This window comes from Poecilia formosa, unplaced genomic scaffold (assembly GCF_000485575.1).
Source record: "Poecilia formosa unplaced genomic scaffold, Poecilia_formosa-5.1.2 Scaffold56, whole genome shotgun sequence".
Lineage (NCBI taxonomy): Eukaryota > Metazoa > Chordata > Actinopteri > Cyprinodontiformes > Poeciliidae > Poecilia > Poecilia formosa.
Window position 1 is genome coordinate 837,127 of NW_006799995.1, and position 21,862 is coordinate 858,988.

A 21,862-nucleotide genomic window follows, 5' to 3' on the forward strand; every position below is an offset into this window, starting at 1 on the left:
TAAATCATATATGGAAAAAAAAAGAACAATAAAAAATCCCCTCTTTGTGTGTTTTTCTTTATCTAGAAACAACTTTGCATTGCTCAAAAGTTGTGTGAAGATCATGCACTCTATTCATTATGCAGAGCCTCCTCCTGCTCTGCTTCTACAAAAGGAGATGTCAGATTTGCATACTCTTTCTCTCTCTCTCTCTCTCTCTCTCCCTGTTGTTTTGAAGTGAGTCTTTATTATGTCATTTTATGTCAGGCACACATTTGGCTTCGCCGTCTGCAATATCTCCAAGAGCCACAGCAGGCGAGACTTAGCTGAGTGTTCGGCAATTCCTGTCTCTATTTGCTTTCTCTCAGCAGGTTGTCAACAAATAATCGGTTTCCATACAAATGATGTTTCTGTCTTTGTCATTTAATTGTTGCCGGTCTTTGTGCAGCGGATCAAACACAGGGAGCGATAACAATACGCTGTTTCAATTAAATTCACTCATGTGTGACTTATGCTTGAAGAATTGCTTTCTGCTCCAGTCAGAAATGTTATGGACTTTACAAAGCAATATTTATGCAAACATATGACAGACATGGAGAGGTTCTGCATTGTTCAACATCATTCCGCTGTCATTTACCTTGATCTGAAATTACTGACCAACCATTTATGCGATGTTCAATGGTGTACGTGTTTTTTTTTTTTTTTTTCCTTCTTCTTCTTCTGTATGTCAAATTGTGTGTGCACCGTCTCGCTTCTGGAATTTCTCTGATGTTTTTTCATCTCTTACTCCGCTGCCTTTGTCAAACAGACTTGGAGAATTTCAAGACCCAGAGAAGAAATCCAGTGAGAGTTCGTGAAGGTCAAGGAGTGGTTCTTCTGTGTGGCCCACCCCCTCACTCAGGAGGTAAGATTCTCTGGTGTTTTAGTCACGTGACGGCAAACCTTTAAACATAGCATTTTTATACCTGATATATGAAGTTTGATATGCATGAGGAGACTCTCTGTTGCTGGTGGCTTTTTTTTTTTTTTTTTTCATTTTTTTGCTTGTGTCTGCTTGTGTCGTTGAAGTTAGTGGAGTGAGTCATTTTTATTGTGCAACATTTTGGCCTGTCAGCTTGATTTCTAGGAGGGTGAGGAAAGATTTGGCATGCAATCTGCAGAGAATATTTTTGGTTGGTACTCTGCTAAGCAGAATAACAAAGCTTTGCTCAGATGGTAATTCTCTCCCCCCTATATCACCTCTTTACATCTTTGGGAGTAAGTATCCAGCTCTTTACACCTACACATGGGTCTTAAAATAGACTCATTGTTAACATGCATTAACTTAGCTTTAATTGCAAGTGTGTCTACATGTAATTTTACAGTACAAACAGCTTAATCTCTGATTCAAAGCTGCAGTATGCAATGTGTTTTTAATTTTTTCATATATTAGTTAAAACCATCACTATGATGTGATAGTGTTATATGAGACGGATAATCTGTGAAAAAAATCAAACTCCTCCACCTCCTCCCGGCGCTAATGCACCGCTTCCTCAATCAGAGCCCTGACAGTCACCTTCGTGTTTGATCTGTTCAACGTACTGATTCTTTAGTTGGGGAAAAAAACCATGTTAAATAATGATATTTTTAAATAAAATCCCCAGTGACACAGTTCATAACACAGCTGTTGTTAATGCTTTGTATTAGTTTGTGTAGAATCTTTTGGTTAAGATATCGAGACAGTTTAAAATCCTGGTTCATCTCTTATTTTGAAAGGGTAATTGGCCCACATCATCCTAGAACCTCCACCATACCTAACAGGTGTTACCTACTCATCTATCATTTTATGCCAGATTCAACTGAAAGGTTTTTTTTTTTTTTCCAGATTGGCTGAAGCTTAGTGGCATCTAAACATTTCACATTTGTTTGTGTTTTGGAAAATTTTCAAAATATAGGATTTTAAATGCCTCAGAAACAATATGCTGACATATGATAACATCTAATGGTTGTTAATGTAACTTGTATCCCCAAGACATTATTCTTTACTGTGTTTGTTTTGCTACTTATTGCTATCTTCCTCACTCAAGTGAAAAAAAGCTGGATTCTTGTCCATCCTTGCTTATCACAGATCCAGTTGTTTTGAACTTATTTATTACTAATCGGACTTTGGACATGATTAAGTCTCAATGAAGACTAATTCCAACTTTATATTTTGTGATGATCTTGAATTAAATCTCTGTTTCCCATGTTTAAGAGTGGCAAAAAGAAATGTGATTGGATCACATTATGTTTGTAGTCCAGCGAAACATGAAGTCATGGATTGCTAATTAGACAGTGTTTAAAAATCAGATCAACATAAAAAGGTAAACTTTAGTTTGTTCGTACAAATAGCAACAATTTTGATACCAGTAATTTTTCCCACTTGGCAAATGTATTCAAAATAAAGGTTATCTTTTTTTTTTTTTTTACATCTTCTTTGTTTGTGTCTGAAATTATACTGCGGTGAAATAAGAGGAATTGACTGAAAGGCTTTTTAAATGTTTATATAAGGTGTGCCAATTAGTGTAGAGGCTGCAGTAGGTTGGTATCTTTTGAAGTTTCGTGACTCTGTGGTTAAAAATTATTTTCAACTCCATTGCAAATAGATAACTTTTCCCTCTACAGTCTGAAGCACGTCAGCATGCATTCTCCTGGAAACGTATCTTTGATGATTATTCAGCACGAATGCGGACGAGCTCATCATTTCTTCCACTTCTGTGTCTTTGAAGCTGGGAGTGCAGAAATCCTGCGACTGTGCTTCCTTTGACCAATGCTTGTCAGCATCAGTGAAACAGGTTTTAATTTCCCCCAGAACCATGCAGTTAATCGGTGCATAAAGGCGCTCGTACAGAAGCTGCCGGATTGTTTCATCTGCTCCGGGCAGTGTTGTAGCTCCCCCGTTTGACATTTTCCCGTTCTCTAGAGTTCCGTTTGTTGGTCTTAATGTTGAGAAAATGTGGGGAACGAGTGCCCCTGCTAGGTAAGCGAAAACGCATCGGTGTGTTGTTTGCAAAGTGCTTCTGATGCGCTTTTCGGTTCCTTTTTAAAAAAATTTTTTTATGCAAATCTATAAAACACTCTCTTGTCAAAGTCAGCACTGAATGAAACATCAATGTTTCTAGCAGTCCTCTCTTCTTTTGAACATGTGCAAATCTAATTTTGACAGCCTTGATGCAGTTTGATCTACGCTTCCCCCCTTAAATCCCCCCCGGGGAGACGGGGGCTCTAGAACCACTTTAAAACAGACCAAAACGTGTCAAACTGTCAATCTAATTTGAAAACATATGAAGCATGTTTATTGGGGGTGTTTGGTTATGAGATGACGATAATGTTTCATATTTTAATATCGGCAGTGGAGAATATTTCATAGTCATATTATGGATACATTTAAATGTCCCATTCCACGTTTTGGCTGCCGTGAACCCTGCTGTTCCCCTGCTGAGGGAAAAATGAGTCCTTAATCACATAACCACTTGGAAGCTTAATAGGAGTCCCACTTTTCCAGCGCTTTGTTCTGTTTGTGTTATAATGAGACGTCTTACCTCGTGTTGGAATATAAAAAGCTGGAGCAATGAGCCATATGCTTGCATTTGGCAGTTTGAATGTTTTTTGGACGACCCTTGCTGCAAGATACCCTCGTGCCTACGCTCCAGTCAGCAAACAGCTGCAGAATCAGGAGTGCTGGGGTTCAGTGTGACAACAGTGTCATAAAAAATAATATTTAAAAGTGTCCCATTTTGACAGATTGGAAAGCACCAAATTAAATCTAACAGATTATTTATCATTTGTAAGAAAACAGATTTGTTTAGGATAATATCACATATGAAAAGTGTCTTGTGTCTCCGAGTGTGTCGTCTGTACTCGAGCCAATTTTTATAAATTGCAGGAGGAAATTGCTTCCTTTCTCTGAGTGCTGCGACAAAAGACAGTGTGCTCTTTAGATAGCCTTTCAGAGAGGGTATTTTTTTATTCTCTGGTGGAAATGGAATTAGTCAACCTAGGCTGACTTTTACTTGGATGGATTACATGTAAGGGAATAGACATACAGTAAACAAGTATAATGTATTTATTTGGAAATGGACTGATGTTTCAGAAGTCACGTGTAAGTCATGTATGAGTCAAAAATGAAGAGGATTTTTTTTTTTTAGATGTTTCCACATGTAATGAATTCTGTGATACGTTTAAGCTGCACAATGTCCAACATCCAAAACTGGAAAAAAAAACAGTGTTCATTGAAAATGTTGCTTGTTGTTTGACAGCTTGCTTCACTATCAGCTCGAATTAAAATATAACTGTTTGTATTAATATATTGAGCCCAATGAATTAGTGATCATCTACGGTAAATGATAAACTGCTGGTGGTTTTTAAATGACTGCATGTGGTACATTTGCTGCAATAGTTGACGTGCTGCACACACCTCAGCACTCAGCGCTCCTGTAGTTTGCAGAAGGAAGAACATGCTGCAGGTACAGAGACAACAACAGCAATTAAAATTGGCTTTTTGAGAATGAAATCCCCCTTAGCTGCAGCTTATTTTTGATATTGTGCATTACTGTGTTGTCAAGCACTTACATTTTTTTTAATCCGTGAAAGGTGAGCCATAACATAGCTCAAATGTTTCCTGCAGACAATATTTTGCATATTTGTTGATGTGCAAATAGCAGGCTAGAATAAAATAAATACGATAAATTCTACTTAGAGCCTTATTTTTAGTCTTTGTCTTATGTCTGTGAGTAATAACTTTATAGTTATAACAATGAAAGGAAACATGACACAGCTCATAATGACATCATCTTTTTCTCAGAGTCAGAAGACATAACTTTGTTTATCAACTCTGCTGCTCCTGTTGATTATTGTGTTTCATACTTTGTGGCGCTCTGCATATGTTTTTACATTAAAACAGCCTGTTTAGCGATAAAAAGATGGATTGGTTCATTATATATGATGCATTTTTACATTTGCCTTCAGGGAAATGTAAAATAGAGTTTTCTTTAATGGAAAAGTCAACAGGATATTAAGAGGCAGTTTGAATAAATTAATTAAAAATTAAATTAAATTAAAAATTAAAAAAAAGTTTTCATAGTTCAATGTATTTTACGCCGCAGCTGAATTGTGCAATTTGAATCCTTAGAGGAATTATCCATTCAAAACAAGTAGACAGTAATAACTTCAGCACTAAACCATATTCATAGAAAATACTGCTACTGGATCATTATGATGCAACCAACGTATTTCTCGTTTAAGGCTGGGGGCGTAAGTAATTCCTCTCAAAAACATAAAGTATTCAGTAGATACATGAAGGTATCATTTGGGAAAAATTCCCAATAGAAAAAAAAAAAATTGTTTTTGTTTTACGTCTTCACTACTGTCAGTTATTGTGAAGTATACAATTGTAGTCAAATAAAATTTTAACTATGTAGGTTCATTATAGCAGGAAGTAACAAGCATGCAACATGCTGTTCTGAAGGTGGAAGGAAACCCACACTTAAGCAAAACTCAGTTTCAGAAAATGGATGTAATGATGCAATTATCAATTTACTCCAAACTAGGTGCTTGTGTCCCTGCTACTCTACAAAAAAGCAGCCAAAATCTGCTTTCACTCGTCCGTCTATTGGTGGAACTAAACTGCTGTTCTAAGACCGAACCCCTTTTCACTTAGAAATATCTATTTACATTCAATATGTTTAACTGAATTAGCTGTCACTGGAAATCATTCCTGTTGAGTAACGCACGGAGAATCTAAAGATATGCAGTATGATGAATAATCCCTGTTTTTTATCGTAATTGTAAAATTGCAAGCATGCCATCGTCTTTCAGACATGTGTCTAAACACACCCACGCACCATCACTCTTTTATCCTCCTTCAGTCCTAATTTTCCTAATCTGTGGTAAGTGTAAACAGTAGTGTCATTATGTACAGAAAAATGATTCTAAACAATCGGAAATGAGAGAAAATTAATTTGAAATGAGTTTACGCAAGACATTTGATGGTCATTTTGAGACAAGCGGGTTCTGAATCTGAAACACTTACCAAGTTTTAACTGGCTATAAAAAAAGTTTAAGGTGGTAATCCAAATTAATGCTAATAGCCATTTTTGTTAGTGTGCTGTGAATAACTCAGTGGCACATTAAATATTTTCTATCTCTGGAAGCAGTGAAAATAAATATTCTATGTGAAGTGAGTTTAACAAAATCAGGAGCAACAATCCTCAGGGGCCTCTTGGCTGCGAAACTCAGAGACTAAATTTTAATTTCCTGCACATACCCTGTAAAATGTGCAGATATGATTAGCATGAAAGTCAATTGTCTTTATATTTCTGCATTCTGTGCATTGTTTTTAAAATATACTTTTTGTTTCTTTTGCAAACCCATCAATTTAGGTTTTTATCTTTCTTTAGTAAATACTAACATGGTGTAATTTGTTTATAATCTGTTTTTGAACATATCCAAATAATTTTAGAAATTGACAAGACTCAAATCCTTTTGGAGCCTAAGAGTTAGAGTTGTAGTTTATTTGTATTTAAAACATGAAAAATAAAACATTTGAATTTCCTTAGTAGAGTAAGAAATCCTATAATTTCCACTGCAATCAGAATGCGAATTTAGTCAAGGTTTTTAGATATTTGGATTTGTAAAAATGAGCCATTGTTCCATTTTTATTTTAGACATGTGATTTTTCTGTTCAGAAGAACACAATTGTTTAGCACAGTTAAAAAATAACACAGCATCTGGATTTACAGATGTTTTTTTTCTTTTACTATTTGGGGTTTTGTTTGGGTGCGGTTTCCTTAGTGGGCCTCATCTAGGAATTATTGGTAAAAGACAAATGAATAATTACCTTAACTTTTCAGTATTGACTTAAATTAAATTTAAATTTATTGAGATTGAATAACATAGGTTCTGTCCATCTTGGTTTGTAAATAACGTATTGTTTTGTTAGGTCTTCATTTAATGTAAATGTTCTTGTTTTGCTTACCATTTTACTGTTTGATTCTTGAAATGCTTTCTTCGAATTTAATTGTTTAACTTTAAGCAGTCTGTCATCCATTGTTAATGTTGTTGTGATTTGGTGTACACCAATGCACTGAAACTAACGAGGCTTTCATTGATGCCAATCTGAGGATTTTTTTTTTTTGCTACCAGTTGCGTCGAACGGCCACGACCGCTCCACCACCAGGACAGGTGTGTGACAGTGTGCTTGAAACCTTTAGGACAAAAAGAACATTTTTGATGGCATCGTGCAATCATACTGCAAAGATGAGCTGTAATGCTAATGGAAGAGTAACAACAGAAAACAAGGTTGAGAGTGCAGACCACCATGTAGTAGGTAGTTTCTGCTCATTCCCTTCCCCTGGCTGGGAGTTGATTGAACATATCTTTAGGATCTCACTGATCCAAACTACTGTACTCTCCTCTGATAAAATGTGCAGCTACTTTATCACTAATGCTTTTATGCAAGTTGTTATCTAAGGAATTTTCTGTGCATTTGGTTTCTTTTTCTTACAACGAGCTGCCTTTCAACTTCTCAGCGATACATCAAATAAATCAGACTGACATTTCGGTTGTGGCCCTTGCTAATTGACTGAAAGTAAAGCTGATCTGGAGTCAGTGCTCATAATTTTCACTTGCTGATTCAGTGCACCCCTGCTGGACATCAGCTAATCAACGCACTGTGATTGATCACCAGACAGTAATTCAGTGTTCAGTACAGCTCTATTGCAAGACATATTTATTTTTAAAAAGCAGTCTGCAAAAGCTATTAGATTCTGATTTGTGCAATAATACACTCAATTTATTTTTGCAATCAGCCCCTTTCAGTGAAGGCCCTCTGAACACATAACGTCGGTACATCCAGGCTAGATGCTTGGCCTGCGGATGATATTTCAACCACCAAAGATCACCAGCTCTTAAAAGGAGAAAGACTTTGGACTTTACAGCTGTGGAAGGACTTTTTGAAGATGTTTTTGTCTTTGCTCCACGCAGAAGGAAAAGACTTGAGCCGTCTTCGTCTAGTGGCAGCCACTCTGTAGCCAGATGTTTGTTGATCTGTTTCAATTTATCATATTTCTGTAGACTGCTGAACTTGAGCTAACACATATCAAAGCTAATGAAGACAGCTATACAGTATCCTCAGCAGTTGTGAAAAAAACTTCATACAGGATGCATAGTGTGTGTTCCTGCTGCGCACTGTAATTGACCCCTGACATCATTTACTGAAGTTTTCAAATGAGTTAACTTGTTAATTGGAGCTCGTAACACTAGAAACGATCTTGATGCTGGCGCACCACAAGCGAGACACTGCCAATAGAAAGTAGGTACATATTTATTTTGAGCCCAATAATCCTCACAAAACATTTTCGGCTTTTCTTCCTTTTTGTCTGTATTCTTACCGCACTAGAGTAAATGCAGCTTTACGTCTACAGAGAGAAGTCTGACTTGTATTTAAATAGACTCTCTGCCCTGAAAAAAAAGAAAAAAAAAAGTGAGAGTCATGTTCTCATACAGGGTGACAGGACATAATTCAACATCAACCCAATACAGTCCTTGACAAGATCCTCTATCTCCCTTGTAAGGGTTTCCAGCGCCCCGCTCATGATTCAGGAAGCCGTTATTTCACTTTAACGATGCCTCAAAATCCACAGCCCCTCTGTAGGAAGCAGATTGGTGGCGTTGGGATATTTTAAAACTGCAAGGCATTTCAAAGCTGCACTTCTGCATTGCCAAAACATTGTTGTGTGTTCAAAAGAAGCGCTGACTGAATCCTTTTACTGGGCTTCCCCATATTTACTTTATGGCTTGTCGCTCTGTGCTTTGAGAAGCTCTGAATGTCTGCGGCAGGGCCAGGACCTAATGCATCTGACCTCCTTCTGCTAATGGAAATGTGCTTTTCAGATTTACTCAAGGTTGAAATCACTTGTTTTGTGCTTCCAGTGCATCTACCCCCACCCTCCAAAACATAAGCTGTGTGCTTGCTGATAGAAGCACATACAGCTCGCAGGGATTTTTACCCGGTGCGTGACTTGAGCCATTTCGTAGAGCGAACTTGTTTGTTATGAATACAGATTGGAAGTCATAGTTAATAGCTGTCACTTTCCACAGAGCAGACCTGCCAGGATACACTGTGGCACAACCTGTGCATATATTGCGCATGAACCCACTCTTAGACTCCGCTCGTCCTTGGCCTGTCATGTCGCATTTCTCTTCCCTCCTCTCGGATCATTAATGGGAAATTGATGCTGTCGGTTCATTATACTAAGACTAAATGGAGCCACAATGAAAATCCGCAACTCACTGTCATTCACAGTTGCATTATTTGATTACCACCCATCCAAACAGGGCTTTGGAGTCAATCAAATAAAGTCAATTGTGCGTTTTACTTTCCATGTCCTGTTTCCTTTCGCTCTACATGAATCTTTAAGAAACCAATTAGTATCCGATCATTTGTTTAATTTGATTTCTCACGACCTGCACATTTGAAAGATGCGGTTTCACAGAGTAGCTTGCAGTAGATATGAAGCACCCTGAACAATTTTTCACACCCTTTAATGCAGATTTACTTGAAAACAATGGGGTAGTTAGCATCTCTGCTTATTATTGACAGATCGTATAAAAATAGCAAATATTTTTATATTATAAAGTGGTTAGAATGATTTACTTCACTGGAATGTATTTCAATGCATGCAAAGAAATATAAAGAAAAACTGTATCATGACAACTTTCTGTCACATTACAGTTATATGTATTCTGATCATTTACCCTTAAAGAATATTGTTAAAGTCAAGTTTTGTCTTAATTTAGTATATCGATTATAAAGAATGCATTATAGAACTGTGTTCACAGTATGCGATAATCATAGTAAAATACACTCTATATCAGTAAATTGAAAAAAAAAAAATATGTCACAACTAAAAGTGTCATCACATTTGTATTGCATGTTAGGATTTTCTTATATTGTTCACTCCTAGGGTATATCAAATAGTGTCACAGAAATTGTTTAGAACTCATCATTCCTGAGCGTATGGCATCACAAACTCTTTCAAATACAAACATGTTTTAAATACTGTTCATTCCCATCACCACACAAACAAAAAATAAGTTTTCGACAGGATAATGAGACAAACCGTTAGCCCGGCTCGACAAAGAAATGCTTCAGCAGACACAAAATCAGTCATTCTCAGTTCCAGTGAGCTGAACAGTACAGAAAGGAGCTCCAAAAGATGACCTCGAACATTTTTCAAAGAACAAAAAAAAAAAAACCCTCTCCTTGCATACTCTGGCCTCGTAAAGTGTTATGTGAGAACATTAAGTGGTACCCCACTGGTAAAAAGTGGTTGTACAAATTATTAACAGAGTGTGTGAGTCAATCAGAGCAGATAATTATGCAATCAAGAGGTGAGAACGGCTTACCAACTTCTCCACCTGTGGACGGTTGGCTCAAGGTAATGCGGCTTGTTGGGAAATGATAGGGGCTGGATCACAGTTTGTTAAAATGATAGCTAAATATGAAAATATTATTCTGAAATATTTGAATTTGTCTAAACATAAAGTCTGAGATCTGTCAAAACCTGGTCCATCCAATGTTCTTCCTTTGGATTCTTTTTTCTAAAGTTTGAGTTCAATGGTTCAATCAGGGTCTTTATTGCTGTTTTTATGTCTGGACCCTGACAAATCCTGTTGTGTGCTGTTGTAGTGATTCTCCTTTTAACTGCATAAACACACTGAGCATGAAAACTGTCACGAAAGGGTCTGAAAACTGTAATTTATCAAACCGACGGTCATTCGCCATCACATTAATACGCTAGCACACGCACCATTGATTCACAGAGGGGAAAAGCATGACTTTAGGATCCCAGAAGAAAGAGTTAGGTGACAACTCACAAAGGATGTTGCATCAGATGAAGATAAATTTCAAATTCAAAGTGAGTCTGGAACACAGAGTTTGAAAATTTGTCACTGGGCAGCATTGTCAATCCATGTGAGAATAAAAAAACCACACAGAGGTGGAAAATATGCTTGATGTGATACTGTAATTGGATCGATTAGAAAAGCTTTCGCTTCCCCACATTTGACAGCTTGAAAGGACAGCAGCCTGTGTTTAAAAGCACAAAAAGTCTGAGCATAGACAGCAAAACTTTGAGAATATGTTGCAAGGTTTGAAAAATGTCGCGTTGCCAAAGACGCGTAACAGAACACGTAAATGCACCGACTGAAGGAGCCACATGGAGATGTAGCAGGATGCAACTGTTTAAAAGATTGTATGGAAACAGGCGAAAAGGGGAAAAAATAACGTTCGTGCGTCAAACAGGTGGGAAAGTTAAATAAAAATGGAGTGTGGCCTTAGAAAAGTGATGGAAACATGCAGTTATCGGTATTCCATTACACTTCCTAGGCTGCAATAATACAAATAATACAGCAAAGCCCAGGCGCCCTGCTCGCCATAAAACAGCAGAGGTGAATAAGTGTACACCTCACATCTCACTTATTTTATTCTCTGTGCTATACTGCAGAGTCATCACTTAGACAAGTTTTACCAACAGCCTAGATTGCTTTTGGGACAGGGATGCAGTGCGGTCCAGAGCAATTTATCCTTGTGTCAATATGTCAAAACACCAATATTCAGCCTTGTAATGCCACTGTTAGTGCAAAAGCTTTTATGACTGCATTCCATTTGGCTGGTAGTACCGAGGTCCGTTCCCAGAAACTTGTTACATCAGATAATGAGAGGTGGTACGAAACCGAGTGACACAAACTGTAATATAACAGTTTCACAGGGCATTATTCTGTCTTTTATGGTGTAGCCACAAGATTCACAGCACTCTTATTAACTTACAATTGGACGCATTCTTTTTCAAAAGCGCTAAGACTTTTTTCACATTTTGGAAATGCTCCACCATCTAACTACATTGTATTTAATTGAAATTGAAATTTAATTTAAAGCAATATAACTGTTAGGATAATTGGTACGTGGAAGGTTAAAGATTAACAAGGTACAGTTCAACACCAATCAAAATCTGAAGTGTGTCATACATTTATAGGTTTTGACCATATTAACGTTTTTACATCGATGTAAAGTGATTTGGTTCTTGGTTTGGTTTTTATTACATATTTCCATCACTCACTCAACCCGCCCAAAACAAAACAGTTCCTTCTTAGGAACCTTGATAAGATGCCATAATAGTGGAAACAATTGGGAACAACAGCAACCCAGACATGAAGTGGAAGTTGTAGGTTTGCAGATGTTGTAGCACAGAGACCGCCAACTTTCTGCAGACTGCAAACTTTGTGTGGCCTTCAGGTTGGCTGACAAACTGTTTGTAGAGAACAACATTGAATGGGTTTTTATGGCCATGCAGCTTCATCCCAGTCTTTACTTTACCATGTGCAATGCAGAGCGTCAGCGGGGTAAAACAGCCACTGCCAGACTTCATTCACAACAGCAGAGATGTGTTCTTTGGAAAGATGAGTCACGTCTCTCTGTAGACTCTTGTAATTCAAGGTTCTCAGGTTGACAGCTGCAGTTAGAGCAGGAATTGCTTCTCTTAATTTTGTCAAGTATTAGGCTTGGTGCAGAGGGAATTTTGGTGTGGTCCTACTTTTTATCAGCTGGGCTTGGTCCCCTAATTTCATTTAAGTTTAATGCTTCAGCATCCCGAGACAGTTGGGACACTTTTATGCTCCCGACTGTGTGGGATGGGCCCCTCATGTTGCAGCCTGATTGTGCACCAGTGAACAAACAACAAAGTCCATAAAGAAACTTTACTGTCCTGCACAACAACACCCTTGGGATGGATTAGCGCCAGCTCTCCTACTCCAACTTTAGCTTCAATTCTCATAGATTTATTTCTCAAACATTCCCATAATACATTCCCATAGCTTTGGGAAAGCCTTCCAGCAGAAGATGTTGTGGCTCTAAAGGGCAGGCACACATCATATATAAAGAGCAAAGCAAATTTAAATAAAAAAATAAAATCTGAAATGATGAGAAACATTTCCTAGCTTAAATATTTCATTCCACTCAAGCCTGCAACAGTGTAAGTAAGTAAGTAGTGTGTGTTCAAGTAGGAAATTGTCTGCTTATTGCATGCAACGGGGACATAAATGTCATCTTGTTTAAATGTTAAATTGTCAAACGTTTAATCAAAACTAAAAAAAAGAAAAAGGTTTAACATGAAATGATAAAATAAAATAGCCAGCCTGGAATGTCAGAAATCAGCTGCTTAGATGTTTAATATAGACAAAAGGCAAAACATTTGGGTTATTCCTTGATTTGCATCCTTCCTTGACGTAGTTTTTTTTATTGTCATTTAAGAGATAAATCCCTTCTCTTGTCTCCCTCCTTCTTTGATTTTACCTGGTTCATTCACCTCCAAACTGAAAAGGAGCAGACCCACTTGCACGTTGCTTTGTCCCGCTCTGTGAAATGCCACTTCATACCACAGTAAGCCAGTTACTGGTTACTTGTTACTTGTGGGAGTTTGTGGGTGGCTTAAGGACCCAGTTAATTTTGTTCCATGTTCCCTGTTCCAGTCCAAATGCCAGCCAAATACCAAAGCAAAATTCGGAATCCTCATTTTCCCCCCACAATACGTTCAAGTTAGAAAACCTGAACTAAACACAATAACTCTGCCAGAGACTTAAAAAAACGAACAAACAAACAAAAAAACACAATGCCAAAGGGAAAAACAATCCTTTCTTCATCCTCTCGGCCTCATCACTTCAACATACATTTGGTTTATATTAACAATGTTATAAATAATCCCTCCAATTACAGCTAATGAGAATAATTGATCTTCAATTATAGATGATGTTTTTAATTATGGAAGGCTGGTACTCAGTCTGATGTACTAATTGCTTTATCCCTTAGGGTATTATCCCACATGGATGTGATACGGCTGCAGATGAAGCTCACCCTATCTGCACATCTGTATACAGATATTCTACAAAAAAAAAAAAAGTAAAAAATCAGAGCACATTCTGCATGTCGCATTCAAACATGCGTCTTCTTTGGCTTCGTCCGCAGAACTCACCTTCACATGGATCTTCAACGAGTACCCGTCTTTTGTCGTCCAGGACACGCGACGATTTGTCTCCCAGAAGACGGGCAACCTCTACATCGCTAAAGTGGAGCCCTCTGATGTGGGCAACTACACGTGTGTGGTCACCAACATGGTCACCAAAAGCAGCGTTCAGGGACCACCGTCACCTTTAGTCCTCCGGCTTGACGGTAACGGTGAACCTCCCTTCGCTTACTGAAATTTATATGGCAGGATAAAGGACAAAGTTAAATTTTTTAATTTATTTGTTTTTTCTATTTCCAGATAGCAGATTCTCAACATCACAGGTGTAGAAACTTTAATTAGTGACTGTCTGGCAAAAAAATCTGTTTTTGCAAACTGTTGGCAGGAAGTCTGTGTTTCATTTTATGACTAACTTGGCTCACAAATGTGCTCACTTTGGGAGTTGTTTGATTAAGTTCACTCTGTTTTTTTTTGTTTTGTTTTTTTTTTTAATGGGAAAGAAAAAAAATTAAACTTGAAATCCCAAACATTTGAAGACACATTTAAAGTTAAATTAACTTGAAAGCTGTGGTGATACAGTGTTGCGCACAAGCATTCGCACCCTTTAAGCATTTCCAGCAGCTAGCTGTGATGTCGACAGATTCGCCTACCTGAGTAGTCGATGTTTGCACATCCTCTAAAGCCTCTGCGCACCTTTTTACTGCTTCTCTGATGCTGCTGTCCAACCTACCATGTTAGGGCAACGCGCCGTAGTACTTTTGCAGTTGTGCTATAATCTTTTTATTTCTAGATGATGGTTTGAAAAGTTCTTTGTGTGCCACTTTGCTCAGGTATGTATTTGTTTCAAAGTTGAACAAGCAAGCATCATTTTCACTTTCATTAAACAATGCTTGCACTACTTTATAAAGCCCCAATGAAACACACATAACTTTTGGTTAAAGAGTGACAGAATGTGAAAATGTGTCAAAGTTTTTGTGAGGCATTGCAACTCAAAGAGCTACAAGAAAATGGAGTGGCTGGTAACCTGCATGTAACTGAGTCATACAGACCTATACCATTTTATTTATATATATATATATATTTTTTTTCCTTTACATCCTTTGTAACCTTTTCCAGGCCTCGAGCTGAAATTATTTCTGAGAGACATGCGGGGGAAGTGACACAGTGTTATTCTTTGTTCCTGCAGGTGTGATGGGTGAATACGAACCAAAAATTGAAGTGCAGTTCCCTGAAGTCGTCCCTGTCGCTAAGAGCTCAACCGTCAAACTTGAATGTTTTGCACTTGGAAAGTATGTTTATTTTATTTTATTTATCATTTAAAAAAAACATCAAACCCGTCATTATTTGTTCACTGCTTTAGCAATTATTGAGGTGATCTAATTGATTTTCAGATCACTCTTAAGAATATGTAAACAGTGTCACATGCTAAGGTTACTAGCTTCACCTTCTAACTGGTTTCCAGCCGCTGTATGTAGTTCTTTGAGAAGACCGTAGAGACTGCTATTTTTCATTTTTGCTCGTGTGTGAATATCTTTCTCATCTCTTCAGCCCGGTGCCAACCATAAGCTGGAAAAGGGTTGACGGGGCCCCTTTTGGCAGGAAGGTGGACTTGAATAAAGCCAGCGGAGTCTTAGAGATCCCTTATTTCCAACAGGAGGATGCAGGGATGTACGAATGCATTGCAGAAAACAGCAGAGGAAGAAACTCTGTTAAAGGAAAGCTGTCTTTCTATGGTGAGTTCTGCAGCAGAATGGTTTCCCCGACTTTGATTTAAAGCTTACCTAACTTCTTGCCGACTGCCCTGGATATGAGAAAAAAAAAGAGAGGAAATCTTCTGCTTTAAACCTGTCATTCTTCTTCCTAAAGTGTCAGGTACATTTTTAGAATTTATAAAAAATCTCCTGCTTGATTCAGAACCTAATTCAAGCCACCGCCAAACTTTGCTTGGTTTAAAAAGTCTCACAAAGAAGAATTTAGCTTTGGTGTGAAGCTTGCAGAAAGTTTTATTTGTTCTCTTCCAATCTGTAGGTTTTATGAGGGTCCATTTACAGCTGAATTAAATACTAGAATGTGGTTGTAAATTAACCCATTTCCACCAGTTCATTTCTGACAATCCCTTTTATTGTTGCAGCAGCTAACAGGAGACCCAGACCTTTTAGATTTACACCTCTTCTCAGGGAGAAGCGATTTTTCTCTTACCAACACCGGACTTATGGCCTAGATTCCGAGAAAAGCTTTTAATGTCCCGAGATGAAGGATTTTTATAGTTTCTCTCTCCATTATGTTGCAGTTTATGCATTGATGAGGCCTGACCACATGGTCTTTGGGGATGTTGTTTACGGAAAGCAAGCAAGTTTGGAGGGTTTTTATTTTTATTTTTTCTGTAGAGTGGGACCTTTCATATGATGATGCATTTTTTGGAGTATAGAAAACTGGATACAATTCTTAGAGTGAAAATAGATCTATGCAGATCTATAAAATGCAGATGGAATCAGGGAATTGGACCCCTACAACGGAATCCACTGAAAGAAAAATAATACTTGTATTGTTTCTTTATTAATTTGTGATTTTCACAGAGAAAAAGCAGGACAGAAGGAATGTAATGGCTGCTGCAGCTTCCTGCTGAGCTCAGTCTCAGTCTTCCCTGAGAGTTCAGAAGTTATTTATACATGATTAACTGAAAGTTAGTCATTTATAAGTTTGGCTCAAGTGTAATTTAAATCTTAATTATTATGGATTGCTTGACTATGGTTTAGTGCATGAAAATGATATTAAATTCTTATGATTTTACAATAAATTTACATTTTGATATGTCATATTTTGCCATTTAGGCATGGGCCTGTATGGGATTTTTATGGTGTGATAGTCCTGAGTGAAAATGCCAGCTTACAATTTAATAGTATGAACACCAAAATGGTAAACAAAAATCCACAACATGATAAAAATATATATTTTTTTACTTCAAACAAAAGACTATAATCTCTCAGACAGTTAAAATAATATTCTAAAATATAGTTATTATATGTATGTAGTATTCATATATATTTTTTTTCTAATTTGGCACAGGCACACTCATATGAAGATGAAAAAGATGAGTGTCAACAGTTTGTAATCCGTTAGCTGTTTCATGATAATTTGTAAATTATTTTTGTTAGATGTATTTTTAAAAACCAATTAAATTCTTCTTGCGTCAAAAGTACGAAGACGTTGTGATTAAAAACGCGCCTTCATATGACTTCTCTGCTGTCTGTGAAAGCCCTGTGTGTCCTTGTGAGATATAACTCTTGTCCCATTTCACAACCTCACAGACTGACTTGTGGGCAGGTGATAAAAATCTGTAATCTCATTTTAACGTCACGCTGACGGGACCTTGTGGGACAGACATCAATCAGAGGATCGATAGAAGGATGCGGGTTTGTAGCAGTCAGACATTAGCCAGCCTGTGCCAATACATAGTTTTGTTCTCTCTTTTAGTTTTCACCCAAACTATCCCGCTAAAAGTTGAACAGTGTTTTAAAAATTGATCATACTGATTAAATTACCTTGTAATCAACCAAGAGTGGGAGTTAAACTCACTTTGTCTTAAACCACCACTTTACATTTTCTCATTTTCTTACATTAGTGCAGTAATTTGCAGTCGTTTGTCAGTATTTTCATCTTTTAGAACGATCAGCAGAGGGTGTTGAAATCGCATCAAACTTTTCTGCCAAATGTTTTCTTTCAATATGATGGTGTTAAAATGAGTTTTTCAGGTAAACTGTTTGGACATTTACTTGTATTATTTTGTTTTTATCTCCTCCAAAGCAGCAGATGTTTGTAATGCAGCTAAACACATTTAGGAATCATGAGGACAACAAGCAAGTGTTTCTAAAACTAAACAAACTCATACATAGTTTTGTGACAATAAGGACACTGTCATTAAACTGAAAATGTTATCAATAGATCTGTAATTTTACATTAAAAAAACATCAAAATAATCTTTTATTTCGACTGTTACGTTAAACAACTAATTTATTTTTTTTACTGCACAAGAATGTCATTTTGATAAACATGAGCCAAACCCTAAAGCTTTCCTTGTTCTTAGTCAGTGATTATTCATTTTTCTGCACAATAACTTTATACAGTTTTCCCATTTATTTGTATATTTTCCAAAAGGAGTTCAGCATCAGGTTAATTGGAAGTGGAGTCCTGACTTGTGCCCTTGGATGCTTCCTTAATGGATTGATTGCCCTCTTGGTTGCCTCATTGATTAGTTAAAACTGCTGCTTTCAGGTATTTCTCAGATGTTTCTGCAGTGTTACCGTGTTCATTCACACCGATGGTTTTGTGTCCTCACAGCTCCACCACAGCTGACAGAGAAGCCTCAGGACGTCCAGAAGACCATCGACGACACTCTAGTATGGGAATGCAAAGCCAACGCTAAGCCAAAACCCTCGTACCGCTGGCTGAAGAACGGAGAGCCCCTGGATTACATGGAGGTAGAACACCTTTGGATTTTTTATTTAGGGCCAGAGATGGACCCAAAAAAAAAACAAAAAAAACCTTGAGTTTTGTTTCACGCTGCAAAATGTGATTTTCATTTATACATTACTCATACAATTGTACCCAAATAATTTTTTTTTTTTTTCTTTTTTTTTTTTCCGGGGAATACACCGATATGAAAATTTTGGCTAACATTGATACTCAAATAATAAAAAATAAAAAAATAAAAAATGACCAAACAAATACCAGATGAACTTCCTCCTCTTCCCTTCCAGAAAAAAAACGGCAACAAGATTGAAGCATCAGCCCAGTTTTATTTATCGGAACGGTACTAACATCTTAAAAATGACTAATATCAAACAACATCAACGTTACACTGTGCTGAAATATTGTAGAAATATTTTCGCATTTCTACACTTTTATCACTTTATACAAATATATATTGTAACTCTAGGAGACGTTTGTTCTGCATGTGTGCCACGTGCATGAATTTGGTTTGTTTGAATGGGGATAAACGCAGTAAAGCATTTGTCAGTTTTCTGTGTTTATAAACACAAATAAGCCAGGCTAATATTGAGTGTAGTTAAAACAACTTCGTAAACTTGTTGCTCGTTTTGATTTATTAAAGCCTAATTTAATGTAATTAGTGTACCAGGAGAGACGGACTCTACTTGCCGTGATTCAAAATGATTCCCATCTGTTCCATTTCTGCCCGCACTTATACTGATGCAGTACGACTGATCTCATACATACTGCTATTCTGCAACCTATATGCTACTTACATGAGGTCTGTAGGCTGCAAACATCAATGTTTTAAACAACAGCGTCACTTGCTCACATTTAGGTCCTAATATGCACTGATTTTACGTTGGATCTTTTTTTACACTGTGACATTTGTGTATCTATTGTTCTAGTCAAAGCAATCTCAAAGCTTTTTGCACTAGACCCAAATTTACCCGATTACACTCACTAATACACGCCAATATGCAGGCTAGTAGGAAACTGTTAGGTAGAGACTAGCCTAGTTGCACACTGGCATCTGGCAGAGGAGCATGAAATCAAACTCACTTTTCAGTGACTCAACTTAACCAATTAAGAAGTGAAATAAGCAAGATTATTGAAAATAACGAATTAATTTATGCTCTACGACGGTAGAGATCAAATCTGTTTTGGTAAGTTAATGACTGGTTCCTGCAGCCCTGTTTGAAGTGTTGCTGAAGTTGTTTAAAGAACATTGCTGCTCTCCACAGAGCCTCAAACAGTTCAGTAAATGGAGATAAAGACATGTCAACAAGTAAGATGAAAGGCGATAAGATTGCTCTAAATTTAGGAGCATTTTGCTCAAAGGATTCAGCATTCGTTGGATTCAAGTTGCGCTTCCATCTTATAGGCATGCACTTGGCAAAAACATGCCACTTTGAAATGCTTATGTTTGCTTCTGACTAAATTTGGCATCAGAAACGAGCGCGTCTCTGTGTGTGCATTAGCTGGGGAGGGTGTTTGAATGTGTTTTGCAAAAATGCCAAAGTGGTGCCATTTTCTGTCTGTAATCAACCAGAGATTTTTGTTTGACAATTTAGTCCTCGGTCGCTTATCTGCTAATCTCAATTTTATCATTAAGTCCCCTCTCTGGGGGAGGCAGGAAAAAAATACCTCATCATCTAAAAAGCATTTTAGATTTCACCAATTTGCCCTGTTTTGTATTATTGTTGTATTGCTGCTTTATGCTTTATGACTAAAAAGCATGGCTCGGTTATGTGCTCTGATTTTGTCAGCGTTTAAATTGGGCTATGAAATGGAAACCGGAGCGTTGTTTTGTTGGATGTGTGTTTAAAGGGTCAATATTATCCAAAAATCTGAGACGCCTCAATTGGCCGCCTCACCGTCAGTACACACGTGTTGAAACCATTTTTAATTTTCACCCTAGGCGGACGACGGCTACGAATGAGTACATTTACGTTGCCATTTACAAAATGGATTTTCCCCATTAGGCTCATCTTGAAACACTTATCGCCCCACCTGCACGTATCTGATATTGATTTGTAAATAACTTTGTAAAAAATAATTCCTTTGGCAGGTGGCCGAGGTAAGATATTCTCTGTGCATGCGGCTTTATTAATGAGGTGTGGTGTTACCATTTTCAAAATGCCACTCTCAACTGCAGCAACGGTAAATCAATTTCCAAACCCAAAGGTCAGCATTGTAGAGAGAGGAGGACGAAGAGGGGGAGGCCAATGGGGCCATTTGTTATTCCTCATTAGAATGGATCAGTCCACTTCTTCCCCCCGCCTGCTGTTATCTCGCCATCTCCGTTGCTCCCTTTCTCTTTCTTCTTTCTCTTTCTAAGTTGTCGTCTCTCTCCTTCTCTCCACCTTCTTTTCTCCTCCCTCCGTGGGAATTAAATGGCACAGAAGAGGCCTGTCACTTCAAAATGTCACCCTGGAAAACAAGGACCCACTCAAGCTTGTATTTTTCCAATATGCCACCAGCTTACCTCCTTTTTAGTAATGTACATAAGAGCGTGTGATTTCCTTTCTGCCGCCCTCCGAGCTCCTCTGGTTGCCCTCCGCTGTGTAACTTGTCGTTGGGCTCAATTGGTTCAGCCGCTGCAAAAACACCATTACATATTCAACGTGCAAAGCAATAGGTTAGTGTCTCCGATTTGCTTTCTCACGGCATAGCTTGACGTAGTTTTGGTCTCAATGTGCTGCCGTGTATAATTAGAGTTGATAAAGCAGACAAATGGCTCCAATCTGATTTACTGTCAATGGTGCCAGCACTGACGTTTTTTTTTTTTTTTTTTAATCCAGGGGAAGCGCTTGGAATGGTTCAGTGTGGCACCAAACCACCAACATTCACAGATACTGTTTATCTCTTTCTCCCTGTTGGGCTGCTGTGTGCTAAAAAGCATAATTTCTCATCTGCTTAGACAGAGTGAAGGTGCAGCTCAATGAATGTTAATATGATTGAGAAAAAATTGTTCTTTTACAAATCAATTTAAAAAGTAAAACGTCAGCAATATATTTCTAGCCTTGACACTATATCACATAACTCAGTTGGTCCGATCGATAGCTTCCATGGACACAGGTGAATAACATCTAACACTTCTATGAAAATAACAGGTCGCTATCAGGAGCTCAGGGAGTTTCGTTGGAACGCTGTGCGATAAATGCAGAACGGAATCTGTCCACCAACAAGTTGTGGATTTTCCTCATTGCTAAATATTCCCCAGTAAATGATTATTGGCATTTTAACAAAGCTTAATCAGTTGGGAATGGCAGAATCTCAGTGGGAGTTTAGGATTAATCATCTGTCTGCACAGTCAGAAGACATCCAAACCTGATGTAATTTTTAATTTAGGCTGA

The 21,862-nt window shown here is 37.7% G+C and overlaps 1 protein-coding gene across 2 annotated transcripts in view; it reads left to right on the forward strand.

The window, feature by feature from the left end:
* The window catches only part of cntn3a.1 (contactin 3a, tandem duplicate 1), a 92,747-nt gene that overhangs the window by 36,264 nt on the left and 34,621 nt on the right, over nt 1–21,862 (forward strand). For both annotated transcript variants that reach the window (XM_007553336.2, XM_007553337.2), the window contains exons 5-9: nt 788–883; nt 14,018–14,221; nt 15,202–15,304; nt 15,564–15,748; nt 18,354–18,493. In XM_007553336.2, coding sequence (XP_007553398.1) covers nt 788–883; nt 14,018–14,221; nt 15,202–15,304; nt 15,564–15,748; nt 18,354–18,493 — 728 coding nt within the window. The remainder of the gene's footprint in view (nt 1–787; nt 884–14,017; nt 14,222–15,201; nt 15,305–15,563; nt 15,749–18,353; nt 18,494–21,862) is intronic.